We start from the raw sequence: 23,709 nt of genomic DNA, 5'->3' as shown, positions 1-23,709 counted from the left end.
ATTATAAATGACACAGCAATGGTTATCGTATTCAAATGAAACATACAAAAGTGTAGTTTTAAAAGGGAGTAAACACGAGATAAAATATACTTGATATGAAGTAGGTACAATCTTATCACGACCGAACAAAATATTCCTCTCCGGTGAGTGTTATGCAGTATGCCAATTGATTCGCCGCATTCGAACACGCACCGCAGAGCCACCACCATGTCGGTACGTAAGCATGTATAATTATTTTTCAATATGCTATTTTATTAAAATTTTAACATGAACTTTCATTTGAACATTTATTCTAGCACAATTTAAAAAAATTTTAACATATTTCAGTCATTAATTTTGTGGCAAACTCGTAGAGAAATTTCAATAGTTTTGCATTTATTAATTTTGTATATTTTTCATTTAATATTATCCAGCATGTAAATCTGAGTTACTGTTACATAAACGTATTTCTTATTCGATAAAATATTTCTACGTTGATATAAGATTTACGAAAACTAGATGCTTGAAGTAATACAAAATTTGTTTATTGTAGAAACCAGCTTTCACTTTCAAAGGCCTTATGGCCCCCGTATTCACCCCCTTCAATTACGACAGGTAATACATTAAAAAACCATTAGTTTTATCATTTTCGTTTTATTATAATATCAGCTTCATTTCATACAATTTTTCAAAATTCACATTTAAATTTTTTTCCACTTTCTGTAGCCAAAAATCCCTGAATTTGGCAATAATCCCACAGTACGCTGAATATTTGGCTAAAAAGAAGATCACCGGCATTCTCGGTAAGTAAACATTATATTTTTTACGATTTTGCTTGCTCGAGTATAATTAGAATTTAAAACTTACTTGTGCACGCTTTTTGCGATATAAAGCACTTTTCTAATATTTTCATTTGCCTAATAGTCAATGGAACCACCGGGGAGGGTACGTCTATGTCAATAACCGAAAGAAAAGCTGTAGCTACAGCATGGGCGAACGCTGTAAAAACAACCAAACAACATCTGATGATTCAAGTTGGCGGTGCCTCTCTCCCAGACGTTTTGGAGCTCGTATGTATAACACAAACTATACTATCATAACAATAGATTCCGTATAAATTGCAGTCAACCCCCCTATGACGTGGTTAATTCGTCGCGTGCTCTGTGAATTTTTTAATACGTCTTCCGAAAGATTAGAGAATTAAAACTTAAAACTGTTATATTTGTTTAAAGGCAAAGCACGCTGAGAGTATCAAGGCCGATTCCATATTATGTCTGCCCGAGCTGTATTTCAAACCAACAACTGCGCCCCAATTGACCGAATATTTGCAAATGGTTGGCAAAGCTGCGCCGAACACTCCGCTTTTCTACTATCATATCCAGATGTTCACGAATGTTAACGGTGAGTAACATTTAAATGTATTTTTTCGAAACACAGGAAAATTGTGTAATGTACTTTCATTTTTATTATATTTTCAGTTCATATGGGACAATTTTTGGAAACCCTTGGCGACAAAATTCCAAATTTCGCGGGAATCAAATTCACCAGCTCCAGCTTAGACGAAGGTATTCAAGCGTTATATGCTGACAACAAGAAGTACACAGTTTTCCTCGGCAATGATCAGGTACGTATTTATTATACCTATTGAGACATCGATCAAAATGGTACGAATGTACTATAATCTTTTCGCCTGTTGCCTCTTGTGAATACACGTTACAAATTACTTTTCAAAGCGATTTTTGTTGACTCTATTATATTTTTTATCGTGTGCTCAAACGGCGAACAATTTTTAAAAACAATTTTGCACTTCAAGAAGGAAACAATTTCAGAAGATGATTTCTTTTGTCCTAAATGGAAAGAATTTTAAAAGATTATTTAATTCCCTTTAGTGACTATGGGTAAAGACAACAGAAACAAATAAAAGCAATTGTAATTTCTTTCAGTTAATTAACGCAGGCAGCGCAGATGGAATGGACTCGTTCATAGTGACAACACTGAACATGTTGCCGGAATATTCGCAGGAAATTCTTGCACAATGGAAAGGAGGAAATGTTTCGAAAGCAAGGGAGATGCAAGCAAAATTAACGAAAGCTGTAATGGATATCACACAATACGGTAACACGTGGAAACGATCCTTAAAAAATTAAACATTACGGTAAAAAATTGTACATTATAAGAATCTTCATGCTAATTGTAGGAAGCTGGGTGGCGAGCATGAAGATCGCAATGTTTCTCCTAACACCTATAGAAGTTGGACCTGCGCGAAGCCCCCTAATTACTTTACCTCTGGAAATGCAGACTTCGATGGCCAAAGATCTGCAAACCTTAGGATTTCAAATAAAAATGTAATAACTTGAAACAATGGAGCAACAGTGCTAACAAATTTTCTATTTTTCTATACTGTATTTGATGTAATAAAAATATCAATGTACATGTTTGTACCAGTGCAAATAATGTTTGCCGAATGTCTCATAAGGCGCTGTGAAAACAGCGGCACGAATCATCTGCTCCGTAAAATCTCAAAATAGCGCCATTCGACGTAGCGGCAAAACGCTCAAACTTGTAGACAAAATTACCGCCGGTCGATAAAACCACTTGGCCTAAAGGTGGCGCCACTAGTGGTATCCTAACGGGTTATCGACCGTCGGTTTAATAACCCTTTAGAAGACTACTGGTAGCGCCATCTATAATCGTGTGAGTTTTATCGACCGTTGGTAATTTTGTCTACCAGTTTGAGCGTTTCGCCGCTACGTCGAATGGCGCTATTTTCAGATTTTCAGAAGCAGATGATTCGTGCCGTCGATTGCACGGTGACTTATGAAGGATTCGGCAAGAATCATTTCTCGCAATTAGAAATATTCGATATTCGAGCTGACGGCGGGATTATATCAAATTTTCAATGTGATTTTGTTGTTGCTTTTTAACCAAATCAGCCCTGTCATAAAGGGCGGTCCTTCACCTTTAACATGAGCCCACCAACGTCTAAAAATTCATACACGAATTCGTTCTAAAATTAATTCGAAAATTCTTCTCAATCGCGAAATTTTATCTGAATTAGTTCGCTCGGTTTTCTTGATTTGTCGACGTGGTTCCGTATTTATTTTTTAATTAAAATGGCCCTATCACAATGTGGAGTCTTCCACCTCTACTTTCTGCCCTCGAAGTTCGAAAATGTCTACTTGAATACATTTTAAAATGGTTTTGAAAACTATTAAAATTTGTTTCATCGATATACCAGACCCCTGATCCTATCATGCTTCTCTTTTGGACGGTCAAGCTTCTTGGCTCCTCGAGAGATAAGTACTCTACACGATTATTATAAAATGTTTGTTATAATTTATAATTAAAGGTCCACCGACCAAATTTATTTGTGGCTTTCATACATACATCATCAATACATGCTCATGGAGTACTATGCATAGTGATCAAAGCATCGTTAATAAATTCTATAAAATAAATTGTAATTGATAAGCTACATTATCTACTTGTTGCTTATTGTGTTTATCTGTTACAGGCATTATTGAACGACAGTGTGCATGCACTAGCAAGTATGGCAGCCATGAGTGTAGAATGCGGTGACTTTTTACAGTTTCAGGTATTTCTATTGTAAATGAAAATAACGTAAAGGATATTAAACCCGAATTTAACGAATGCTATATGTGTTAGTAAAACCAATATCTTTAAATTACACTTCGTATCTTTTCAATGCATGCGCAACGATGTAGTTTATGTTGAGTTAAGGTTATATACCGCAATTTATGTAATATTTTGCAGTTGTAGAAATGTTCCATTAGAAATGTTTTGTAAAACTAGTTCACGAACGAATTAAATCTATTATTTGAATTGTTTGTATTGTGTAGTGTAGTAATATGATTAATATCTGACGAGGTTAGGTTATCACATGTACTTGCGACACAGTCCTCACAGAACTGAAATATGAAACATAGGCAGTAATTTAAACATTACGAAAAAATTATTAATATAATTGTGCCTTTGTTACCTTTTTTTTTTAAATATTTAATCGCATAAACATATTTCTCAAGTATACTTTAAATCATTTACTATATAATATTGTCTTGTTTCAGGATGCATTGCAGAAAATGCGACAAATTGATGACAAAATTATTTACATGCTAAATACGACAATACCAACAGAATCTTTCAAAGCTCAAACTGACACACCAGCAACATGCAAAGATTTGTATGAGCAGATTCACACGGTACACGCTAAAAGAGAACAGGCTATCACAAAATGTTTAAATGCTACAAAAGAGAAAGTGAAGAAATTAAAAGACCAACGGGATAATGGTGACAATACTCCTCAACTTCTTAAAACTTTAAGGAAAGAACAAAGTACTATGCGCTTGTTGCAATCAGAGCTAAATGTAGAAGAAGTTGTAAAAAACCGAACACTTCAAATATATTATGAAAGATGCCGCAACTTTTATAAAGCATCCAGTAGTGGCCCATAATATTATAATACTGGTAATTCCATACAATATTATTGTTGAGAGCGTTTGATTATAAGCCCAACTGCATTTAAGGTTGTAGTTTATTAAACATTTGTAACATAATGTTTACATGCATTCGTTATTTGTTAAAGTCACCATTGAGCCAACTTTTATCTCATTACCTATCAGATTATTCAAATCACTTCCTATTTGCCAAAGGATTATATGGAAGTAATTAAAATAATGCATATACTTAATCCACATATAGAATATTTATTAAGTGACAACATGAAAATATGTTTCAACAATGTACATCTACTTTAGAACATAATCTTCATATTTTACATTATTGTACAACGTACATTTCATTCTATACTGGAAAGATTTTAAAAAATGTATCATAGTACACATTATTGCTCTTAAATACTGAGAAATTGCAAGCTATATCCTATAATAAAATAGTTGAGAAAGTATTTTAAAATATTGCAAGTGAGTTTCTAGATTGTCATTAGATTTATTATTACTTTGCAGCAGCCAAAGCTGCTGCTTCCTCTTCAATTTTCTTTTTAGCTTCAGCTTCAGCTATCCCCTTTTGTTTTACTTCCTCGTACCATAGCATTCTGTCACTTATCACATGTCTCCCAGCTGCTGCTTCCCTTTTCCCTGACACAACAGCCCATATAAAACCTATTATTGCAATAACAGCCATTATATTGCATATACGAATTCGTGCTATGGTATTTGCTCGTTGCATAGTACTCCATCTAATTAATGGAAAACATAAGTTGTACTTGAAATAATCTCTTTAAAATGCTACAGGCGAATATACTTACGGTACCATTCTTGGAATTTGATCTACACTAGGATATTTTTTAACCCATACCAGCACACGTTTATCAAAATTCGATACATAATGCATATTTGCTAAAGCATACAAAAGAACATATTTTTTCTTTTCGCTCGTTTAACATACGGAGTCACTGCATATAAATTATACTAATACCTACATAGGACAGAATAGGTGTCTGATTTAGTAGCCTTTGTTGGTTGCTCAGTAGCAGCTGCAGATTTAGATGGTTGCTCATTAGCTACAGGTTTAGGTGGTTGCTCACCACCTGCAGGTATCTTTCTCCTTATTGAAGTAGTATTTAGTTGTCTAATTGGTAGTTTAAATTGTTTCAAAAATCTTGCACTAAACATTCTATAAATGTTCAAAAATTTGAATGAGAATCATTTGTTTTCAAAATATAAAGTTACTTCTTTCATATATTGTATTTCTGAATGTAATTATCTAACATTCAAACGAAATACACTAAATATTAATTTCGTATATTTAAATACTATTTTTTTATATTTGAATATTTAAAGATAATTACAGCTTTACAAACAAGTGTAATTTATCTCGAACAATTTAATATATGCTGTCCCGCGTTTCTGAGAGGTTATGTTTCTATAAATAAAACGTTTATAACAAAATCTCTAAGTGGAAACACGTGCCGTTTCGGACTATATATTAACCTTGACCGAACAATTGGAATCTTTCAAGTGACGTTTCTCTTTCACAGCAACAATGTGTTGAATCGTTACTGTAATTAACAATTGAAGCATACTTCCATTTTCGCGTAGATCATTTGAATGTCAATGCATGTATACTATGTTGGAAGTAACTACTTACTTTGTACGATTTAATCCTTGCAAATTGTTGACAGTTACCACTCCTCCCTTCCTTGACCTTACTAAGTCATGACAAGATAGTTCAGATTCTTATATATATACGCGCGCTTTCTCACGAACGCCAATTGCGAAAATTCTACATGTGTGTGGTAACAGAACCTACATCTTTTCTAGCTCGAATCAGAACCAGTTTCATTTAGCCTGTGGCACCGACGAGGTACTGTGGCATGGATCAGGACTAACTGCAAGTATCGTGCGACATTACCATGCATCAGAAACTGCTTTAGGGTCTTTCTACGACTCGACCTGCATGCGAAACAGCTCATACTGCTACATTTTAGTTCTATTTTCTTCTATTTTGTAATGTACGCGTTTAACATGGGAATTTATTTGATCAGAAATAAAGAATATTAATTACAACAGTCAATGTGTTCTTCTTTCTCCACCCTACAACATTAAATTTGGTGCCACCTCTTTTGCTATCATGTTCTCCTAGTAGAAATCAGAAAATTTCGAGCGTCTGGCTTGTCGTTGACTTGTACTACTGAATTTTCGTGCCACCTCCTTCGATATCATATTCTCCGAATACAAAGTTGGATTTTCGACAAAATTTCGAAAATTCCGAAAACCGAACTTTTGTATTAGGAAAACATAATATCCAAGGAGGTGGCACGAAATTCAGTAGTACAAGTCAACGACAAGCCAGACGGCCGAAATTCCGAAAATTTCGGAAATTTTTCGAAAATTGAACTTTTGTATTAGGAGAACATAATATCGAAGGAGGTGGCACGAAATTCAGTAGTACAAGTCGACGACAAGCCAGACGCTCGAAATTCCGAAAATTTCGGAAATTTTTCGAAAATTGAACTTTTGTATTAGGAGAACATAATATCGAAGGAGGTGGCACGAAATTCAGTAGTACAAGTCGACGACAAGCCAGACGCTCGAAATTCCGGAAATTTCGGAAATTTTTCGAAAATTGAACTTTTGTATTAGGAGAACATAATATCGAAGGAGGTGGCACGAAATCAGTCGTACAAGTCGACGACATGCCAGACGCTCGAAATTTTTTCCAAAATTCAGTGATACAAGTCAACGACAAGTCAGACGGCCGAAATTACGAAAAATTTCGGAAATTTTTTCCAAAATTTAAACGTTGTATTAGGAGAACATAATATCGACGGAGGTGGCACAAAATTCAGTAGTACAAGTCAACGACAAGCCAGACGCTCGAAATTTTCGAGAATTTTCGGAAATTGAACTTTTGTATTAGGAGAACATGATGTCGAAGGAGGTGGCACGAGAATTAGAAACTCAGTAGTATAACTCAACGTCAAGTCGGAGTTTCGGGAAAAATTGAGGGTTCAATAATTAAATACGCAGATGTACGTCTTTTCATTACATTGTCTTTATTTATTCATTGCCGATGCTTACATAAAAATGATTGTGTTAAAATACAATATAAACGTGTACATAATATTCTCTTCTCGTACATATAATGTGGATTGTGGGTCGGGAACCGTGTCGCACATGGTAACGACCATTTGCGCAAGCACAAACGAGGTATAGGAGTAGACCAATCACCAAATGGGGTTTCGTGTCTCACGATATTCGAGTGATCCAGGTTAAAAATTAGGCTAGAGGGCAGCACTATACCGGTGACACCGAAATTCCGGGCGTTAGCACTCTCATTCTGATTTCCTCTCTGCCACATGTTTTGTGTTTACCTGTGATGATTAAATAAATGTACGTTAACCGTTTCTCTATTACTGTGTAACAAAATGAAGGTGAAAGTGTTAACAAGAAATCCTGACGATTATTTACGAGAAACGGCACGTGATATTCACAAAAGTGAGTGGATAGTTAAACGTTTATTATCTTTCCTTTTACTATGAAAAAATTATATTCTTTAGCATTTGTTCCATTCGTAAATAATGTCATAATTATATGGTATGTAACAACTGTAGCATTTCTCAGCTGTTGTAAGTAGGTTTGTAAAGTTACATATAGGAATATAATTGAATTATCGTTCATTTACCTCTTTCGTTCGATTGCAATCTCTCGAACGATGCTTTTTCGTGTAGTTGCGATCAAACTTCGTTAACAGGTAAGTACGTTTGATCTTGAAATAAATATATATGATGTGTTCAGTTCCTAGGAACTATGATCCAGCTTTACATCCTTTCGAAGCAGCCAGAGAATATACCAGGGCGCTGAACGCAGTAAAACTGGACAGGGTATTTGCGAAACCTTTTATAGGGAATTTAGAAGGCCATAAGGATGGGGTAGCTATTCTTTGTAAACATCCCATGGAATTGTCTACGCTTGTCAGCGGAGCATTAGATGGGGAAGTCAAAGTATGGAATCTTACTCAGAAAACCTGCGAGCGTACAATTTTAGCTCACGATGGTATAATACGTGGCATTGTATATGGTGTGAATGCCAGCCATATTACCACCGTTGGTGATGACAAAACTATTAAATTGTGGAAAACAGAAAAACCATTGTTTGGCGCAGAAGAGGAACCTATAAATACAATCATCAGCAAAGTAAGATTAAAAGAATCTGAACAAGAAGAATTTGTTCCGGATACAGAATTTAGATTAATATAAAGATAAACATTTAGATTAAGATAAACATAAGATTTGCAACATGTTATAGACCATGATTAGTGGAATTTCTCATCATCGAGATCAACCTATATTTGCAACATGTGGGGAAGCATGCCATCTCTGGGAAGAAACCAGAAATGAACCGATTCAGACGTTCAAATGGGGTGTTGATAGTTTATACGATGTTAAATACAATCCAGTACAGTCCAATCTGCTTGGTAAAATTTATGAATAACTCTTACTCACATAGGAAAATATGTTTTTCTATAATGATGGACATCTAAATATATTTCATAGCTGCTTGTGCAAGCGACCGTAGTATCATCTTGTATGATGCTAGAGAAACAGGACCTCTGAGGAAAGTATTCATGAGGCTAAGAACCAATAAGTTGTCATGGAACCCCATGGAAGCTGTAACTTTCACATGCGCTAATGAAGACTACAAGTATGTTGAAAAATAGTGAAAAATATTTTCATAGTAATAATAAGTTACAATGTTTCTGGAAGACATTGTGTTATTACAAACTGTATAAATATATACAGTGAAAATATTAATATTTCCACTTTAGTTTATATACTTACGATATACGCAAGTTGAAAACACCAATAAATGTACATATGGATCACGTGGATGCTGTGATCGACGTTGACTACTCGCCGACTGGACGAGAATTTGTGACTGGCAGTTACGATAAATCGATTCGCATATTCGAGTCTAACAAGGGTCATTCCCGAGAAATATACCACACGAAACGTATGCAAAGATTAACGTGCGTATCGTGGTCTCTGGACAACAAATATATTCTCAGTGGCAGCGATGAAATGAACATCAGAATTTGGAAGTCTAGGGCGTCAGAGAAGCTGGGTGTGGTGTGTAACTGAAATAAAAATTTTTTTTATGTTAGCTGATATTGATATAAGTGATATTGATTTTGGACGACTGTTAAGTATAGTTCTAATTTTGTAATATTAATTTTGGTATGAAAAGGTACTAGAGAAATTATTATTTAATTGATTAACGAAGTATGTTATTTCAGTTGAAACCTAGGGAAAAGGCAAGTCTCAATTATAGTGATGCATTGAAAGAAAAGTTCGCAGCACATCCTCAAGTGAAACGAATTGCTCGGCATAGACAAGTTCCGAAACACATTTACAAAGCAAGAGAGGAGCTGCGCACGATTCGCGAGAAAAGTAAACGAAAGTATGTATCAAGGAAAAATGAGATTTTTACATTAATTATTGTGGATTATTTTACTACTTTGTTTGTTTATAGGGAGGCTAACAGGCGTACTCATTCTAAACCGGGAACTGTACCGTTTGTTTCGGAAAAAGAGAAACATGTTGTTCGAGAAGACGTTTAATAACGAATTACAATTGTATCATCTGTTTTCCTTTTTCATAAAATTAATAATAAAATTATTTTACCAGGTTGAACATTATGCCTCTCATTACTCATTTTTGTTTAATTTCGGAAGTATTGTTAAAGTATATTTTAAAGGACGAGTGAAACGGTTAGCAATAACGTTACCTCGTAGACTAAATTATATTATTTTATTTATCGTTTATTGTAATAAATAATTTTATTAAAATTATACAACGCATCGCTATAATGATTCGTAAACCGTTACAAACTTCAAGCAGTGATTAATGTCTCGCTTAGCGTAGATTACGACGATTAATTAATTTTTTCATTCGTTTTCTTTGCGTATTTACCTTAGCAGACGTTAATTAATTTCGCGGTACAAAGACGCGTCTCTGTACCATACTCTCGATTATCCAAGCACAATGAATCCTCATAAACTAGCTAAATCATGCTGAACTCTTATTCTTTGTATTTTTCGAAGGTAATGATAAGCGATTTGTTGTTTACACCTCTTCCACGCACATTACTTTTTGAAGTCCGCATTATAGCTGCTATGCGTTTCCCGTCGAGTCTGTTTTAATAAACAAAACAGGTTCACCCTATTTTTTAAATCTTTTCACAGTTAGTCACAAAAATATTCAATCACCTACAATATCAATAAAATTTTACATAAAATCATACGTTTGCAAATTAAAAGGTAAATCAAAATCTATTTTTCATTGAAATTCGTTTAATCTTATATTATAAGCTAACAAGTATTCATAAAGAATAGATTTTAATATACTTTTAAAAATTGAAACTGAAGATATGGTAAAATTTGTTTAATACAGAAGGTGGTCGATTATTTTTAGTGATCAACTGTGTGTACATGAGTCGTAGCATGACAGGAGGTGTGTTGTATTCAATTCGAAACCGGATATCCTCACGCATCAATTCGCGTGAGCCTGTTATTAAAATACTATTTTAAAATTTACCGGTTATTTCGTTTGTCGCGTATTGTTTCGTATAGGATAAATTGACGGCCGTTCGTGCAATTATAATGTGATTCATTACGTCCGTATCGTTCGATGGAGGGGTTGGCAGTTACATTAAGTAAATTGTTCGATTGTTTCCTTTCTCTCTTCCTCTTTGTTTTTAATATCCTGTGCACTGAAGAAATAAAATAAAATCGAGAAGTTAGCAGTCGCGTGAATCAGTGTCGCCAGATGAGGGGAGGGAGCACGAATCGAGGGGAAAAAGTTACCCCCTCTCTGCCAGTGCCGCAGTATGCAGGACAGAGACAAAACGCGTCACGTGACCGAAGGCCGTGGGGGAATAGCAGGGTGGAAGGGGAAATTGGGGTGGGGGAACAAGTCTTGATCTGGCGACACTGGCGCGAATGTATATTCTCCGTAAATGTTCTACGGTCCTCGGCATACAAAAAGCAGCATACGTTCCCTTCGTTTTGCTAGACAATATCGGCTGATACACACACATTATCTTTCCTTACGTTTCCCCCTTAATATTCACTATGCGTACGCGAATTCTGTACAAGACTAGGTTAGTCGACCGATTAAATTACCACTTCGAAGTTATTTTCTCTGTCGGCTTTGATATTCCACGGAAATCTACGCTTTGTCCTGCCACAGTTATTCGAACCCGTAAAAACGCGAACTATAGTCAAATTTCTTATCTCACCGGAGTCCATTGAACTATAGTCGAGTAGGAATAACGCCTTCCACGTGTCGCTTATGCTTTGACTGCAATTTTATTTAAAAAATAATTATTTATCTTTTTCTTCTAAACGCTTTCTGAATTTTTCGATTTCGTTACAAAATTTCTTTTGTTTCTTGGTTTTCTTTTTAACATATTAAACTTGAAACGAAGAAACTTTTAAAGAATTAAAAAAAAATTCACCACACAACAGAGATTCAATTCGCTTTTGAAAAAAATTCAAGATGCGTTTGGAATAGCAAAAATAAAACACAAAAATAGAGCAAAGGTTTATTTTCACGATAAGATTGCAAACATAAGCGACAGGACAGCAACTCGGTATCTATGTGTTGAGTTTTGGCGTGTTTGTGGATCATTATAAACTATCGGAATATTTTTCGAAAACTTTAAAAGCAGGAAAAAATGTCTGTTTCTTAGCGACCATGTTTTTCGTTGAAATTAGCGTACCTTGAGCAATTTTATTTTTATATCGATAGGAATTAGCCTAACCCCTATATGCTCCATAACATGATTAAAACTGCAGATTTAATCGGTAGGTATCAAACGATATTTAGGAATTGCATACAAAAAGTATTTCAAATGAAAAATAAAAGGTGTATGGTTTTAAAGTCTATGCAGTCATTCATTGTATTCCTCTCTTAACTGTTGTTAACAATAACTCTTTAACTATTGAGTTTAGAGGGCATGCTTATACGATACTACAGTAATGTCTCGATACATGTGAAAACTTCGGGACCGAAGTGTCACTTGTATCGTGTACAGACAATATTCCTTTGTCGCTAGCAAACGTAGAAAAGAGTATCGAGTAACAAAACATCGACAGTATCGGTGAGACAATACTAATCCAGTGTATCATAGGTTCGGATAATCGAGGTTCCACTAAATCGTTAATTGAACAAGCAAATGTGCACCGATTTATATCGTGTTTGGACTCATTTTAACCAGAAAAATATCACCAATAGGTTTCTCGCAAAAATAATTCAAAACAAAAATATTTTATCATTGGATCAGTGTTGTTCCATCTTATATAATAAATAACGTATAAATAACTATGAATTCAGTTCACGTCTTTACGGTTTCGGATCACTATGCGCCAGTGTTCCAAGCATACAGCTCTTTGCAATGCTGCCGTCGAGTTCTCTCAATTAAATATAAGTAGTATGGTAGAACAATAATTATAATTTATATACATATAAACACATGTACATCGATCATTTTTATTCCGAACACGCTGTTATAGTCGCGTGAAACGTTAATGAATCCCGGGAACCATTTTCTCTATCTCTCTTTCTCTCTCGCTTCTCTCCGATCGATCGAAAATCATAATCGCCGACGTACGAGTCTAATTAAAAATCGTACAGTCGATTCAGTACGATTCACGTTTGCCGGTGGACTTTCGAGACTTCGTTTCCCGATAACGACCGTCGGTAACGTTATCGACGAAACCTTTTCGTATTCTAAACTAAATTCGATCATGCTATAACGCCAATAAATTTTCACCAGTCCGTCGTTCGAAACGAAATCTACACTGAAGACAGTCGCAATAACATTAAAAAATATACTCATCTCGTTCTTACGTTAACACGTCCCGTCTCGCAGAAGGAACTGCCGGCGATCTAGTTAATGTTTAATTATTTGATTTCGCAGAGCTGGGCGTCACGTGACGCTGACGCGTCGATAAATCCCGAAAATGTTGATTTGCGTTTTGATTGAGTCGTTTATCGATTTTTGATTCGCTCGTCACTCTTGTTTCATAACAGTGATCACTAAATTCCTTATTATAGTAATGCTCTCGCGATGTTTCAAGCGTCGTTCAGAGAAAATACAGTAGTGCTCGCTTAATAGTCGCAAACTCAGGACTGTGGCGCGGCCATTGAAACTATTACAGATTAATGTTGCGTTCTGATAACCAATAAACGATATTTATAAATTTCAATGCGTTGAACGCGAATTCAAAAGTGATTTTTTAAACTCAGTTTTAGAGTTTAATGTTATAGAACAAGTAAAATTTTCAAATTTAACAATTTTTTCTACTTTAATCGCAAATGCTGTACGGATGTCTCTTGCATAGAACGATTCTGTAGACTTCCCTAAACACAACGACGTATATTTTGATAACATCGTAAACATTTCAACATATTTAAACAATTTTTAAAGGGTGCGAGACGTTGTTAACGCACCAATTTTCTCGCACATTTTTCAATTTTTTTTTTTTTTGTTGGAGGCAACGCAGATTTTGTTTTCGACTGATATGTTAAAATAATATACGAATTTATATTGGTTATCAGAACACAAACGAAAACTTTATTGAACAGTGCTGGGCAAAATAACATTTGAAATGAAAAATCAAAATATTTTCAGAGATTATTTCCTAAACTGCGTTACTTCAAGGTCGTTTAATGGTATTTTTAGTGCATGAATGAAACCATCTCTACGAAACAACGCTGGATTGACATTAAGAACAAGTCAATAGTATCAATTATTTCTTCGGCTTTTTTCACTCTTTTGTGTATCTTTTATTCTTTTTTATTCTTTTTTCACTCTTTTGTGTATCTTTTATTTCTGTTTGTCAAAAATGCGTACAATCTAACAGTCGCGTTACATCCATCAAGTGGGTTTAAGAGCACAAAATATAGCAGTTCAAGTAACAATTTCAATTCACGGACGGTCAATAAATATTTTCAAATATCCTTGTATGCAACCAAACAAAATAAGTTTTGCCCAGCTCTGAGTCTACATTATCAACAGAGATAATCCAATTTCCAGAATTACTTCCAAATATTCTTGCAAAACTGAGAAACAAATTTTGGAATACTATCTCGTTCAAATAGAATCATTTCAATTACTATCTCCAATATTTATTTAAAATTTACCCTGAGACAATGTCAACAAAAAAGAAAGCTGTCTCGAGAATTTCGTACTGCTATTTTCCCCTAACTCACTTGAACTCGAATCGTGAGAAATATTCAAAACAAAATAGGAAGATTATGGTAGTTCGAAGAAGTGGTGGGGAGAGCGAGCGTGCCTCGAGCGAGGCAAGAGACGCGGCCCATTAAGCGAGCACTACTGCACTACGGTTCTCTGTCGCGTGGCGTTCCTGATGTTCGATCAAGAAATTCCTTTGTTCTTTGATAAGCATGCTCGGACACAAAACGGTGCGGTATCCACGACGGGATCTTGGCGGTCTTGCGATCTCATTGTTCCTTGTGTCCCGATGTTGCCCCGCGCAATCGTGTGCGCGATCGTGTATTATTTCGTTTTTCTTTATTTTTTTTTTTTTTGCTTTTTCCTTTTCGTTTTAAAGCGCAATTCAGTCTGTTATCTCGGAATGAATTCGCCTCGGTCGCATGAAATTGCGAAGAACGAGCGCGCCTCGCAAGGAATGAACGCCTGGGTTCGGGGGTCGGTTTGATTGTCAGATTCATTCTAAACGTTCAAGTCGGCCATCATCTTGCGGAAGTCGGCGAGGGTATTGTAATCGGGATCCGAATCGATGTCCGCGAAATCTTTGTTCGAATCGCTTTTCACGAAGCTGGGGTTGTATCGGCTCAACGACAATGGGCACGGCAGTAATTCTGGCATCACCGAGTGGTGAGTAATTAGGGCAGTCAGTGTCGTGAACTCCTTTGTGAATCCCTGCAACAAAAGACGAGAGGGGAAAAAAAACACAGTGTAATTAATACTTGCTCCCAATGTTAATTACGCGCGAGCCCCGTCTTAATGGGAACAAGAGCACCGGCGATCCGCACGCAATTGCGACCGTGCTCCGTAAACAGATGACATACTGATCGACCGCTTTGCAAATCATGAAACGATTTCGTAATATGTTTAATCACAGTATAGTAAATCAAAATCAAAAGTTAACCGTGGAATTTGTTTCCTCGGAAAACTTGGGCGCATTAATTGAAAGCGGAACAAACTTTTTGAAACAACCTAATGTTAAACTATTTTATCAATCTCTTATATTTTTTATTCGATAGAAATTCAGAGAAATTTTAGGGGAGGCTTTTCTTGACGAATTCTTGCTAATTAATGTATTATAGAGTTAAGCAGCTGGCGTTTTTGAGCGGATCTCGAACCGAATAAACGAGTAGCACGAAAAGGGGACAGAGTTTTGCGACTGAATCGCTTTGTACGGGGAATGTTAATTAGTGCGTCGCAACGTCGCGCTCCGGCCGTACCTTTCTGTTCTGAAACATGATAATGGGAGATACCGTGCGAGCATAAAGTTACCACGGTTGTGCATTTTGCTGTTTGCCCGCGTGTATTTAAATGATCGAACTTCCCTTGTAGGATAAATTAAATGGGTTCGCGGACTTTGATAATCTCTGGAACCAGTATAAATGAGTTTCGCCGGATGTACCGTGGGGAAATCAAAACTCTCCCCCTCTCTCTTTTCGCCCGGAATTGCATTGCTCCAGTAATACGTCGCGAGATTCGAATACGTACGACAACACACGGTGGATATTGACAAGCCCGGCTTGTTTAGCGAGCAAATAATGCATTAATATTCGAACTCTTCCCGTCGAGCGTCCATTGTACCGCGCGACTACCGAAAATCCTACTAATCAATCCATTTAAAACAATTTATTTACTTCCTCTAGTTTCATGTCCAGAAAAATACTATAATCCATAAATAAACTGCGGAGTTTTCTTTGCGAGAATATAGATTTTGTGCTTTAATAATGTTATTCAGTTGAGAACAATATTTTTAAATTCTCGATCCCTCGAACTATGGGGATATTAGATTTATAAACTATTAACCCTTTACACTCGTAAAGGTAACTATCAAGCACTATTGAAAATTGTTGTGGCATTACTTCAAAGAAATTACAAAAAATATTACAAAATATTTCTCACATTATAAAATTTGTATTTAATAGCTAAACATTTAAATATTATGATGTGGAAATCGGATCAGCAATGAAATGAAAATATTCCAAGGGGGAATAAAAATTTTCTTTTAGAATTAGAATAGCGTGGAAAGGGTTATAGTTATCGGGAGGCAAAAGTACATTTTTATTTCTGCGTCTCGCGTTCGCCGTTCCAGTTTTCATAACGGCGTGCCAGGGGTTAAAATGTCAAAGTATTGCAACCGTCCCGTTCGCAGCGGAGTCTCGGCTATTTTTATGAACAGTTTAACCCGTTCGCAGCGAAAGTGTTAATTATCGCAGTCTAGGGCAGCCGGTTTACAAGCGTTTAAAGACTTTTATAAGGAAGGCCGGGGGAGGGGGGGGGGGGGCGAACGCTCGGAAGGGGGATTTACCTTGATTTTGTAGCCTTTGTTCGTACGCTTTATAAGATAATGGGCTATTCCGCTTGGCTGGAATTCGCGCGGCACTCGAAGCGAAAGAGCATAACATCCGGGTTTACTGGTGCTCTCGCGCACCATGAACGCTCCTTCCGGTTCTTGGCTCAACACTTCCAGCGTTATTTCCCTGAAATCATAAATGACCGCGGCACCGTTACACCGGGAATAAATGGCCGACAATATAATAATCGGAGGACGACTGATCGAAACGAAAATCGGTCGACCTTCCGGGGGGCGGTATACTGAATCCAAAAAGTATTTCAAAAGTATTCTCAAAAAATTGCCTGTATTTAAACTGTGATTATTTTTCAAGCACTGAAAACGCGTTTTCTCTCGTAAATCGAGTGTTGTAATTTTTGAATGCAGTGTTGTTTAATAAATTGAGGAAAAATTGAGCGAATAACAAACCTTGGAATCCCAGCTTGGAACCACGGGGCTTTACGCAATTCGGCTTCCTCGCTGCGATTGTTCAAGCTGTCCGTTCTCTCCGGTAACGGTGGTGGTGTTGGTGTCGATCCATGAGTACTTCCGTCGGCAGGTACCGAACTGCTCGAGGTGCTAATCTGAGATCTTCTTTTTGATTTAAATTCTGTCTCCGTTCCCGAACTCGGGGAGTTGTGTCCTATCCTACAAGCCCAACAATCACGTTTTCAACAACGAATTTCCTCTTTGACTGTACGAACAATTCCACCCTTGTCACCGAACGAAATTTATTAACTTTTTCAATTTTGTCCCTGGAAGTATAGTATCTTTGCCGAACGATTCTTTGACGCCTAGCACGGACAGGGGTTAAACTTCACCTCGGGAAGCCAGAAATTTCTAACTTTTTTAAGCGTAATCTTGTAGATTTTGGCAAGGGAATGCTGGAAACCCCAGTTTTAATCTTAGGAGATCAACAGTTCGAACGCTACGCGTAAAAATGTGGGATTTTCGGCGTTTCTGACCGGTAACGGCGCCGGCCGTGTTGCTTAGAATTACCTGTTGTTCTCGATGTTGAAGTTCTTCGCGGTAATGGACGCATTGATAGTGTTGTCGAGGCTCTCGGAGGGGGGTATTTTGTTGTAGTTCGGCCTGGTGCCCTCCGAGTCGATGATAGCCTCGTTTATGTAACCCCCAGAATGCGGCCTGTTCGAGGGGCTCGTCGGCGTGCTACTACCGCTGACGAGGGGGCAGCTGTCATCCTCACCGTTCAATCCGTGAACGTCACGTCCACCTGTCCAACCCATCGCCAACTGCTTTATCCGAGCCGGCTTGTCCGTTAGCCTCTTGTACGAGTTAAGTTGTGTCGGTGAGTTGCTCTCGTCGCTGCTCGGTGTACTTTGCTGAGAGATACTCTTTGGCTCGTCCTCGTTCGTTATGGGACCGAGAACGTTCGTGAAGTTGTGCGTCGGTCGTAGACCGGGAATCGTGTTCGGTGTCTGCGTCCACAAAAAGAAAAATAAATATAAGACAATTATTATTGATGGGTGGAAACAATAAACTCAAATTTATTTCTCTGTAACAAAGTTTAAATTTTATTTACTCGTTCTAACGACTATCTCACCTGTAACAAAGAAACGACAATTCAAGCTTATTATTATCTCTCCCTTATTCTCTCTATAACTTATAACTTTTAATTACTATTCGGTAACAGTTTTTATTGTGATATGGATCTCGGCACGTGTGTTCTCTTATCTCCTGTTCTCTTTGTCTGCCGCTATACTCCCCACTCTCCACATTCCTCAGTATGTACACAAGTACAATTGTCACTGGCGCGCAACGTACAGAGCGCGCTATATTTGAAATGAAGAAATTATATTTTCTTTACATAAATATTAAGCATCGTACCAAATCGACCAAAATCAAGCCTAAAAAAAAACACTGTGCGATCGAACGGTGCTCCATTTTTTCCCGGAAGCGTCAGTGACCTTCATTTTACCCGCTGGGGTAGTCACAGTCTGGACCTTTCGCTACCCCCTACATTAAGCCTTAGCAATCGAATGGCGACTATAATGCGCCACTAAAAATTGCTGTATGATTATTCAAAATATCTTTTACGTCATTAAATTTGTTTGTATTTAATAAATCACTGAACACTTCAGTATTGTACGCGCAAATTGCACCATTTTCGTATGTATAACATGACAAAATATATATAGAAGGAAAATATTCTAGATCGAAAGAAATGTTTCGTTTTGGAGTTACAATAGCTTCGAGTGCAAAGGGTTAATTGTACCGATTTTTGTGCGCTTAAAAATTACAACTGCGACCAAAAATTCCACAATCATCGATGCGTGATGGATCCAATGTGTAGATCCTTAGCTACTTTTCGCGCGTAGAGATGTGTAGAACATTGTGTTTGTATTTGTTCGAATGGTTCTAATAAAATTTGAAACGTAGCACCGTCGGGGCCGCGTAGCGACGTCTCTATCTTAAACGACGGGGCCGTCGAGCCTCGGCTAGCGACTATTAAGTGCCGTGAAATAACACGGGAACGGTTCTTAAAAACGCCATTCGGTAGAAATACGAGGAATTAGAATTCATGGTTGTACCTTCACGCTGGCGAGTCGCAGCGTGGGCGAGCCGGCGCTGCCGAGCTGTACGTTCATGTCCGCCGTAGACGAACCGCTTCCAGTTCTGGACGTGGGCGACGTTCGACTTTTCAGCCACGAATTCGAGGATGAATTTCTGCAACCACCTCCCACGCCGGCGATCGAACTGTCGCCAGCCAGCGATTTGTTCTGCAATCACACCGATTCCACCGTTAGACAGAGATCACGCCAAAACATCAATCTATCTCATAGAATTTCCGTAACTGTCGAGCGACAATTATACTGGAGGTCCCACGTTCTTTGTAAGTCCCACCGATACTCGACCCCGCGGTCGTCTCGAGCGACAATTATACTAGAGGTCCCACGTTCTTTGTAAGTCCCACCGATACTCGAGCGTGTTTACCGCCTGACTGGTTCCAAGGGGGATCCCCCCCCCCCAGCGGTGGGGATACGATTTCGACAGTTACGGTAGAGATCCTCGCGACAGTTACGGAGAATACTGTCGGTGTACGAGGGAGTAATTTGTGTAACTTCGAGGCTAATGGTTAGGTTAATGTTGTCAGGTAATATGAGCATATGTGGAAGGATTATGTGTCAGATGTGCCGGGCTAATTTTTAGAAGATTATTTTATTTTGTCTGTGTTAAATGGTTATTGTTAGTGTACGTCCTCCCACGGTGTAGTTCCGTACACGTGAAGTTGCTCGGGACGGTGACCTTCAAATTACTTCAAGGCCAGTGAAATCCTCGGTTTACCCTACGCTACGTAATTACCAGCGATGTAATTGCGTTGAATGTTTAACAGGTTGACGAGCTGAATCCGTGGATCGTGTTGCGGCCAGAGAGTTTGATATTGTTTTGAGAATAGTTGAACGGTGTAGTATCAAAAGTGATTATGTCCTCTGTAATGTCCAATTTAAGGTATTCAGCTGGTGAATATTTACAGCGACAATTTTACTATAATTTATAGCTAGTAATTTAAGACTATCCCTCAACTTTCGTGCAATAGCTTCGATTACAAGTATTGTTATTTTCCAACCGTTCAATTATCTAATAATTTTTATATTTTCGTTTCAAATATTCAGAGACCGAGGTCCATTGGAGAACTATTTTGGAGAAAGCGTTTCGTCTCGATGATTGAGATCCGTGTTCGGACTGTAGTCCTGACAAAGTGCAATGTTGGTCGACAAAGAAGCAGATTGCAATAAACGTCTGGATGCTTTTAAAGAATGAACACGGCTGGTTTTGCGATACTGTACCCGTCACGCGGAGGTCCAGGGATTGGATGGCAGGTTCGACGAGACTTGGTAACCGATAAATAGTTTATCGACGGTGCACTACGATTCCCAGGACGATTGCGTAGGGAGAGCCAGGCGGAGCGGGCCGCGGCGGACTGACCGTTTACTTGGAAACGCGACGGAGTCAGGAGACTTGGGTCGAATTTATAATTAACGCGGCCTGTAAAATGGGACACCTATACTGGAGTCGGATCACCCTGCAAACACCGCGCCGCCCATAGCTTGTTTTCCCCTTCGCGGTCGTCTATCTAGAAAAACTAATTCGGAGGGCACAACATTTACCGAAAAACTAACCCGAAGAGCACAAAATTTACCGAAAAACTAATCCGGAGGGCACCAAATTTTCCGAAAAGCTAACCCGAAGAGCACAAAATTTACCGAGAAACTAATCCGAAGAGCACAAAATTTACCGAGAAACTAATCCGAAGAGCACAAAATTTTCCAAAAAACTAATCCGGAGGGCACAAAATTTACCGAGAAACTAATCCGAAGAGCATAAAATTTACCGAAAAACTAATCCGGAGGGCACAAAATTTGCCGAAAAACTAATCCGGAGAGCACAAAATTTACCGAGAAATTACCGCCTCGTTTTTAACATTTTTTTCTCGCAAACAAAGATACTGTAAAATCGAGAGTTTCTTTTAGGGAATATTATGCGACATTTCAGGGTTAGTTTCCCAATTTTTCTAATCACACGTGGCCAAAGAAATAAAAATTGATTCGTTATTTTATTTATTGGAAGTTTAACGGACCCCGGCGGTTCTTTGAATTATCGAAGACGGAGGTGGCTTCCTTTTTGCGGCGAGAGGATTTACTGTTGCAGCTCATGTCCATTTCAGTCATTTCCGCGAGCCCGAATTCCAGGTACAAACTTTTCCACGTCTCCCCGGGCCCGACCGGATTGCCAGAGAATTTCGTTTCTGATAAATGGTTCCGTTAAAATCCGGTGACAGGCAATTATTTGAAACGGTCGACCGTGAAAAATTGCTATCAAACGAAAAACGATCGAAGCGAAGGCCGATTCTTTTGAACAAACAGCGTCGCGCTACGTTTCGTACGTTGCGCCGATGGTTTAAACAATGTTGATAGAATCGCAATTTGGTGACACAGTTAGCTTTGACGCCGGAATTAGACTGGTACACGAACATAGAGTCGTTGCTCGTTACTATGCTTTTTATTTACCGGTCGAGTATCAATCCCTTTAAATTAATGATGACATACGCATAATGAATATAAACTGTGGAGGTGTTATTGTTTTAGCAAATTCTTTTGCAAAATGTATGAAAAGTGTTGCCATTATGTGACAAGGAATTTTTTAGCGGAAGTTTCAACAAAGAGGAGGGGAAATTCCACACGCTTCTCCTTTCTTTGTATTCCTCACTAAAAATATAAATTTGCATAATGTTCCGCGGCATACTTGTGGTAACTTTGACTAAAAAATGAATAAGTTACACGCGCCGGAGTGTAACAAGTGCCGCAGGCAATTATAATTAGCCCGGAAGCCATTTTGAAACTGGGGTAATGACATTGCGTAGCAAGAATAATGTGTACGTGTGTCACTTTGGCAGCGACCGGAGTCGCTACTTTTTATGTAAAAAAATAAACTTTTTGATAACGAACAACTGCTTATTATAGTACTGTGTATATCAGTCTATTTATGGTATCATGTGTATGCTACATGCTTACCACGCGTGGCAATAGAATTAACATCGGTAGCATAAGAAATTGACTGCTGAGTTGTGAACACTTCATTATTTATTTATACATTCTGTAGGGTGCCTCTTGTAGATATGTTATTCTTTCCATTGTCTTCAGCTGTCGATTTAAATTGTTTGCCAGATTACGGTAAGGGACCCAATTACTGCGGGGTACCACTTACTGTGCCAATATTAATTACATTTATTTTTAAAGCGTAACGAATATTAAAAAAAGAGGTATTAAATTTTTTCCATTGAAATCAGTTAACTGCCACGTCAGTCACATATGACTGACAATGATTTTTGACTAGGTTTAGACATTCATTTTTCAAGAATTTTATTAAGATCTTTAGAATCCAAAAAGGTTAAAACAGCATCCCCCATAATACATTAAACATTTCTAGTTTCGCTTTCATTAATTAAATTACTCTGATTTTGGAAGAGTCTCTGGGAACGATATGTGCCAGTTAACGTGTTAATATATATGTTTGTGCATGCGCATATATAATTATTGAATTTCACCCTGCAGCGCGTAGGGAAAGTGCACAAAAGTGACCCAGTTCGCACGGGGTAGAAACAACAAGCGGACCCCTTTAAAGGAAGCGAAAGTGTTTCACTGACAACGAGAAGGGGCAGGAACAAAAAAAAAAAAGAAAAAAGAGAAAAGAAAAATACGTACCCACGAGGACCGGGTTTCCTGTTTGTCTTTGCGATAGGGTGGCGACGACTGCGGTGAGATCACATCCTGAAGGATCGGTTGGCGCTGGAGTTGCGCCACGTATGCCATACGAAAAGCATTGCCGACAAGGGTGTTCAACTCCTCGGCCTGCAATCAGATCGGTCAAAAAATAATTCAAAACACAAAAATCGTATCAAGATCCACGCTGAAATCCAGCTGGTATTTTTGCGCGAACTTAATTTTTCCAGATCCCAGAAACAAAAATAATTAAAACAGCTGTTTACTGAAACAAAATCCCAAATCAGCTTCATCAAGCCAGAACCGGAAGCGGTCAAAGGGCCGGGCAGATTTTTCTGCTACGTCAGTCCGCAGCGTAAACGTTCCACGAAGCGGTTCGTCATGC

General features: G+C 37.9%; 5 protein-coding genes across 7 annotated transcripts in view; 3 read left to right on the top strand and 2 right to left on the bottom strand.

Annotated features, from left to right (window-relative positions):
• Positions 1–56: 56 nt before the first annotated feature.
• Positions 57–2,410, top strand: LOC143360637 (N-acetylneuraminate lyase A). The gene is made up of 8 exons (XM_076799669.1): positions 57–213; positions 533–594; positions 706–782; positions 904–1,049; positions 1,212–1,380; positions 1,458–1,603; positions 1,923–2,094; positions 2,177–2,410. Exons 1-8 carry the CDS (start codon positions 160–162, stop codon positions 2,326–2,328), a joined length of 978 nt encoding a protein of 325 aa, XP_076655784.1. The 5' UTR covers positions 57–159; the 3' UTR covers positions 2,329–2,410.
• A 1,053-nt stretch (positions 2,411–3,463) lies between these two features.
• Ccdc58 (Coiled-coil domain-containing 58) lies at positions 3,464–4,553 on the top strand. 2 transcript variants are annotated; one of them, XM_076798876.1, is made up of 2 exons: positions 3,464–3,574; positions 4,065–4,553. In XM_076798876.1, exons 1-2 carry the CDS (start codon positions 3,530–3,532, stop codon positions 4,449–4,451), a joined length of 432 nt encoding a protein of 143 aa, XP_076654991.1. In that variant the 5' UTR covers positions 3,464–3,529; the 3' UTR covers positions 4,452–4,553. The 2 variants fall into 2 exon arrangements, with proteins under 2 accessions (XP_076654991.1, XP_076654992.1); XM_076798877.1 differs by having other exon boundaries at positions 3,505–3,640.
• Positions 4,554–4,680: 127 nt separating this feature from the next.
• LOC143360217 (UPF0389 protein GA21628) lies at positions 4,681–6,258 on the bottom strand. Its single transcript, XM_076798875.1, has 4 exons — positions 6,106–6,258; positions 5,438–5,631; positions 5,264–5,354; positions 4,681–5,194 (listed from the first exon to the last, which is right to left on the bottom strand). Exons 2-4 carry the CDS (start codon positions 5,628–5,630, stop codon positions 4,951–4,953), a joined length of 528 nt encoding a protein of 175 aa, XP_076654990.1. The 5' UTR covers position 5,631; positions 6,106–6,258; the 3' UTR covers positions 4,681–4,950.
• Positions 6,259–7,756: 1,498 nt separating this feature from the next.
• LOC143360190 (DDB1- and CUL4-associated factor 13) lies at positions 7,757–10,150 on the top strand. Its single transcript, XM_076798805.1, has 7 exons — positions 7,757–7,955; positions 8,256–8,653; positions 8,766–8,934; positions 9,014–9,161; positions 9,286–9,586; positions 9,754–9,917; positions 9,990–10,150. The coding sequence occupies exons 1-7, from the start codon at positions 7,886–7,888 to the stop codon at positions 10,075–10,077; spliced, it is 1,338 nt and encodes a 445-aa protein (XP_076654920.1). The 5' UTR covers positions 7,757–7,885; the 3' UTR covers positions 10,078–10,150.
• A 3,957-nt stretch (positions 10,151–14,107) lies between these two features.
• LOC143360296 (EGFR adapter protein) overlaps positions 14,108–23,709 on the bottom strand; it is a 162,942-nt gene continuing 153,340 nt past the window's right edge. For both annotated transcript variants that reach the window (XM_076799014.1, XM_076799013.1), the window contains 6 exons: positions 23,307–23,453; positions 19,635–19,823; positions 18,082–18,521; positions 17,512–17,730; positions 17,059–17,230; positions 14,108–15,428 (listed from right to left, as the gene is read on the bottom strand). In XM_076799014.1, the coding sequence (XP_076655129.1) occupies positions 15,219–15,428; positions 17,059–17,230; positions 17,512–17,730; positions 18,082–18,521; positions 19,635–19,823; positions 23,307–23,453 (1,377 nt within the window). In that variant the 3' untranslated portion in view covers positions 14,108–15,218. The remainder of the gene's footprint in view (positions 15,429–17,058; positions 17,231–17,511; positions 17,731–18,081; positions 18,522–19,634; positions 19,824–23,306; positions 23,454–23,709) is intronic.

The sequence above is a fragment of the Halictus rubicundus genome, chromosome 13 (assembly GCF_050948215.1).
Source record: "Halictus rubicundus isolate RS-2024b chromosome 13, iyHalRubi1_principal, whole genome shotgun sequence".
Lineage (NCBI taxonomy): Eukaryota > Metazoa > Arthropoda > Insecta > Hymenoptera > Halictidae > Halictus > Halictus rubicundus.
Note: the sequence above shows the minus strand (reverse complement) of the source record. Positions and strands in the feature narration are given on the sequence as shown.

Bases quoted from the DNA above. Each gene is read 5' to 3' on its own strand.
- LOC143360637 (XM_076799669.1), top strand. From the start codon at position 160: ATGCCAATTGATTCGCCGCATTCGAACACGCACCGCAGAGCCACCACC. The intron at 783-903 runs GTAAGTAAACAT...TTTGCCTAATAG, and splicing joins GAAGATCACCGGCATTCTCG to TCAATGGAACCACCGGGGAG. The intron at 1,381-1,457 runs GTGAGTAACATT...TTATATTTTCAG, and splicing joins GATGTTCACGAATGTTAACG to TTCATATGGGACAATTTTTG.
- Ccdc58 (XM_076798876.1), top strand. From the start codon at position 3,530: ATGGCAGCCATGAGTGTAGAATGCGGTGACTTTTTACAGTTTCAG. The intron at 3,575-4,064 runs GTATTTCTATTG...GTCTTGTTTCAG, and splicing joins GTGACTTTTTACAGTTTCAG to GATGCATTGCAGAAAATGCG.
- LOC143360217 (XM_076798875.1), bottom strand. From the start codon at position 5,630: ATGTTTAGTGCAAGATTTTTGAAACAATTTAAACTACCAATTAGACAA. The intron at 5,355-5,437 runs GTAGGTATTAGT...TGTATGCTTTAG, and splicing joins AGACACCTATTCTGTCCTAT to CAAATATGCATTATGTATCG. The intron at 5,195-5,263 runs GTAAGTATATTC...TCCATTAATTAG, and splicing joins CAAATTCCAAGAATGGTACC to ATGGAGTACTATGCAACGAG.
- LOC143360190 (XM_076798805.1), top strand. From the start codon at position 7,886: ATGAAGGTGAAAGTGTTAACAAGAAATCCTGACGATTATTTACGAGAA. The intron at 8,654-8,765 runs GTAAGATTAAAA...AACATGTTATAG, and splicing joins TAAATACAATCATCAGCAAA to ACCATGATTAGTGGAATTTC. The intron at 8,935-9,013 runs GTAAAATTTATG...TATATTTCATAG, and splicing joins AGTACAGTCCAATCTGCTTG to CTGCTTGTGCAAGCGACCGT.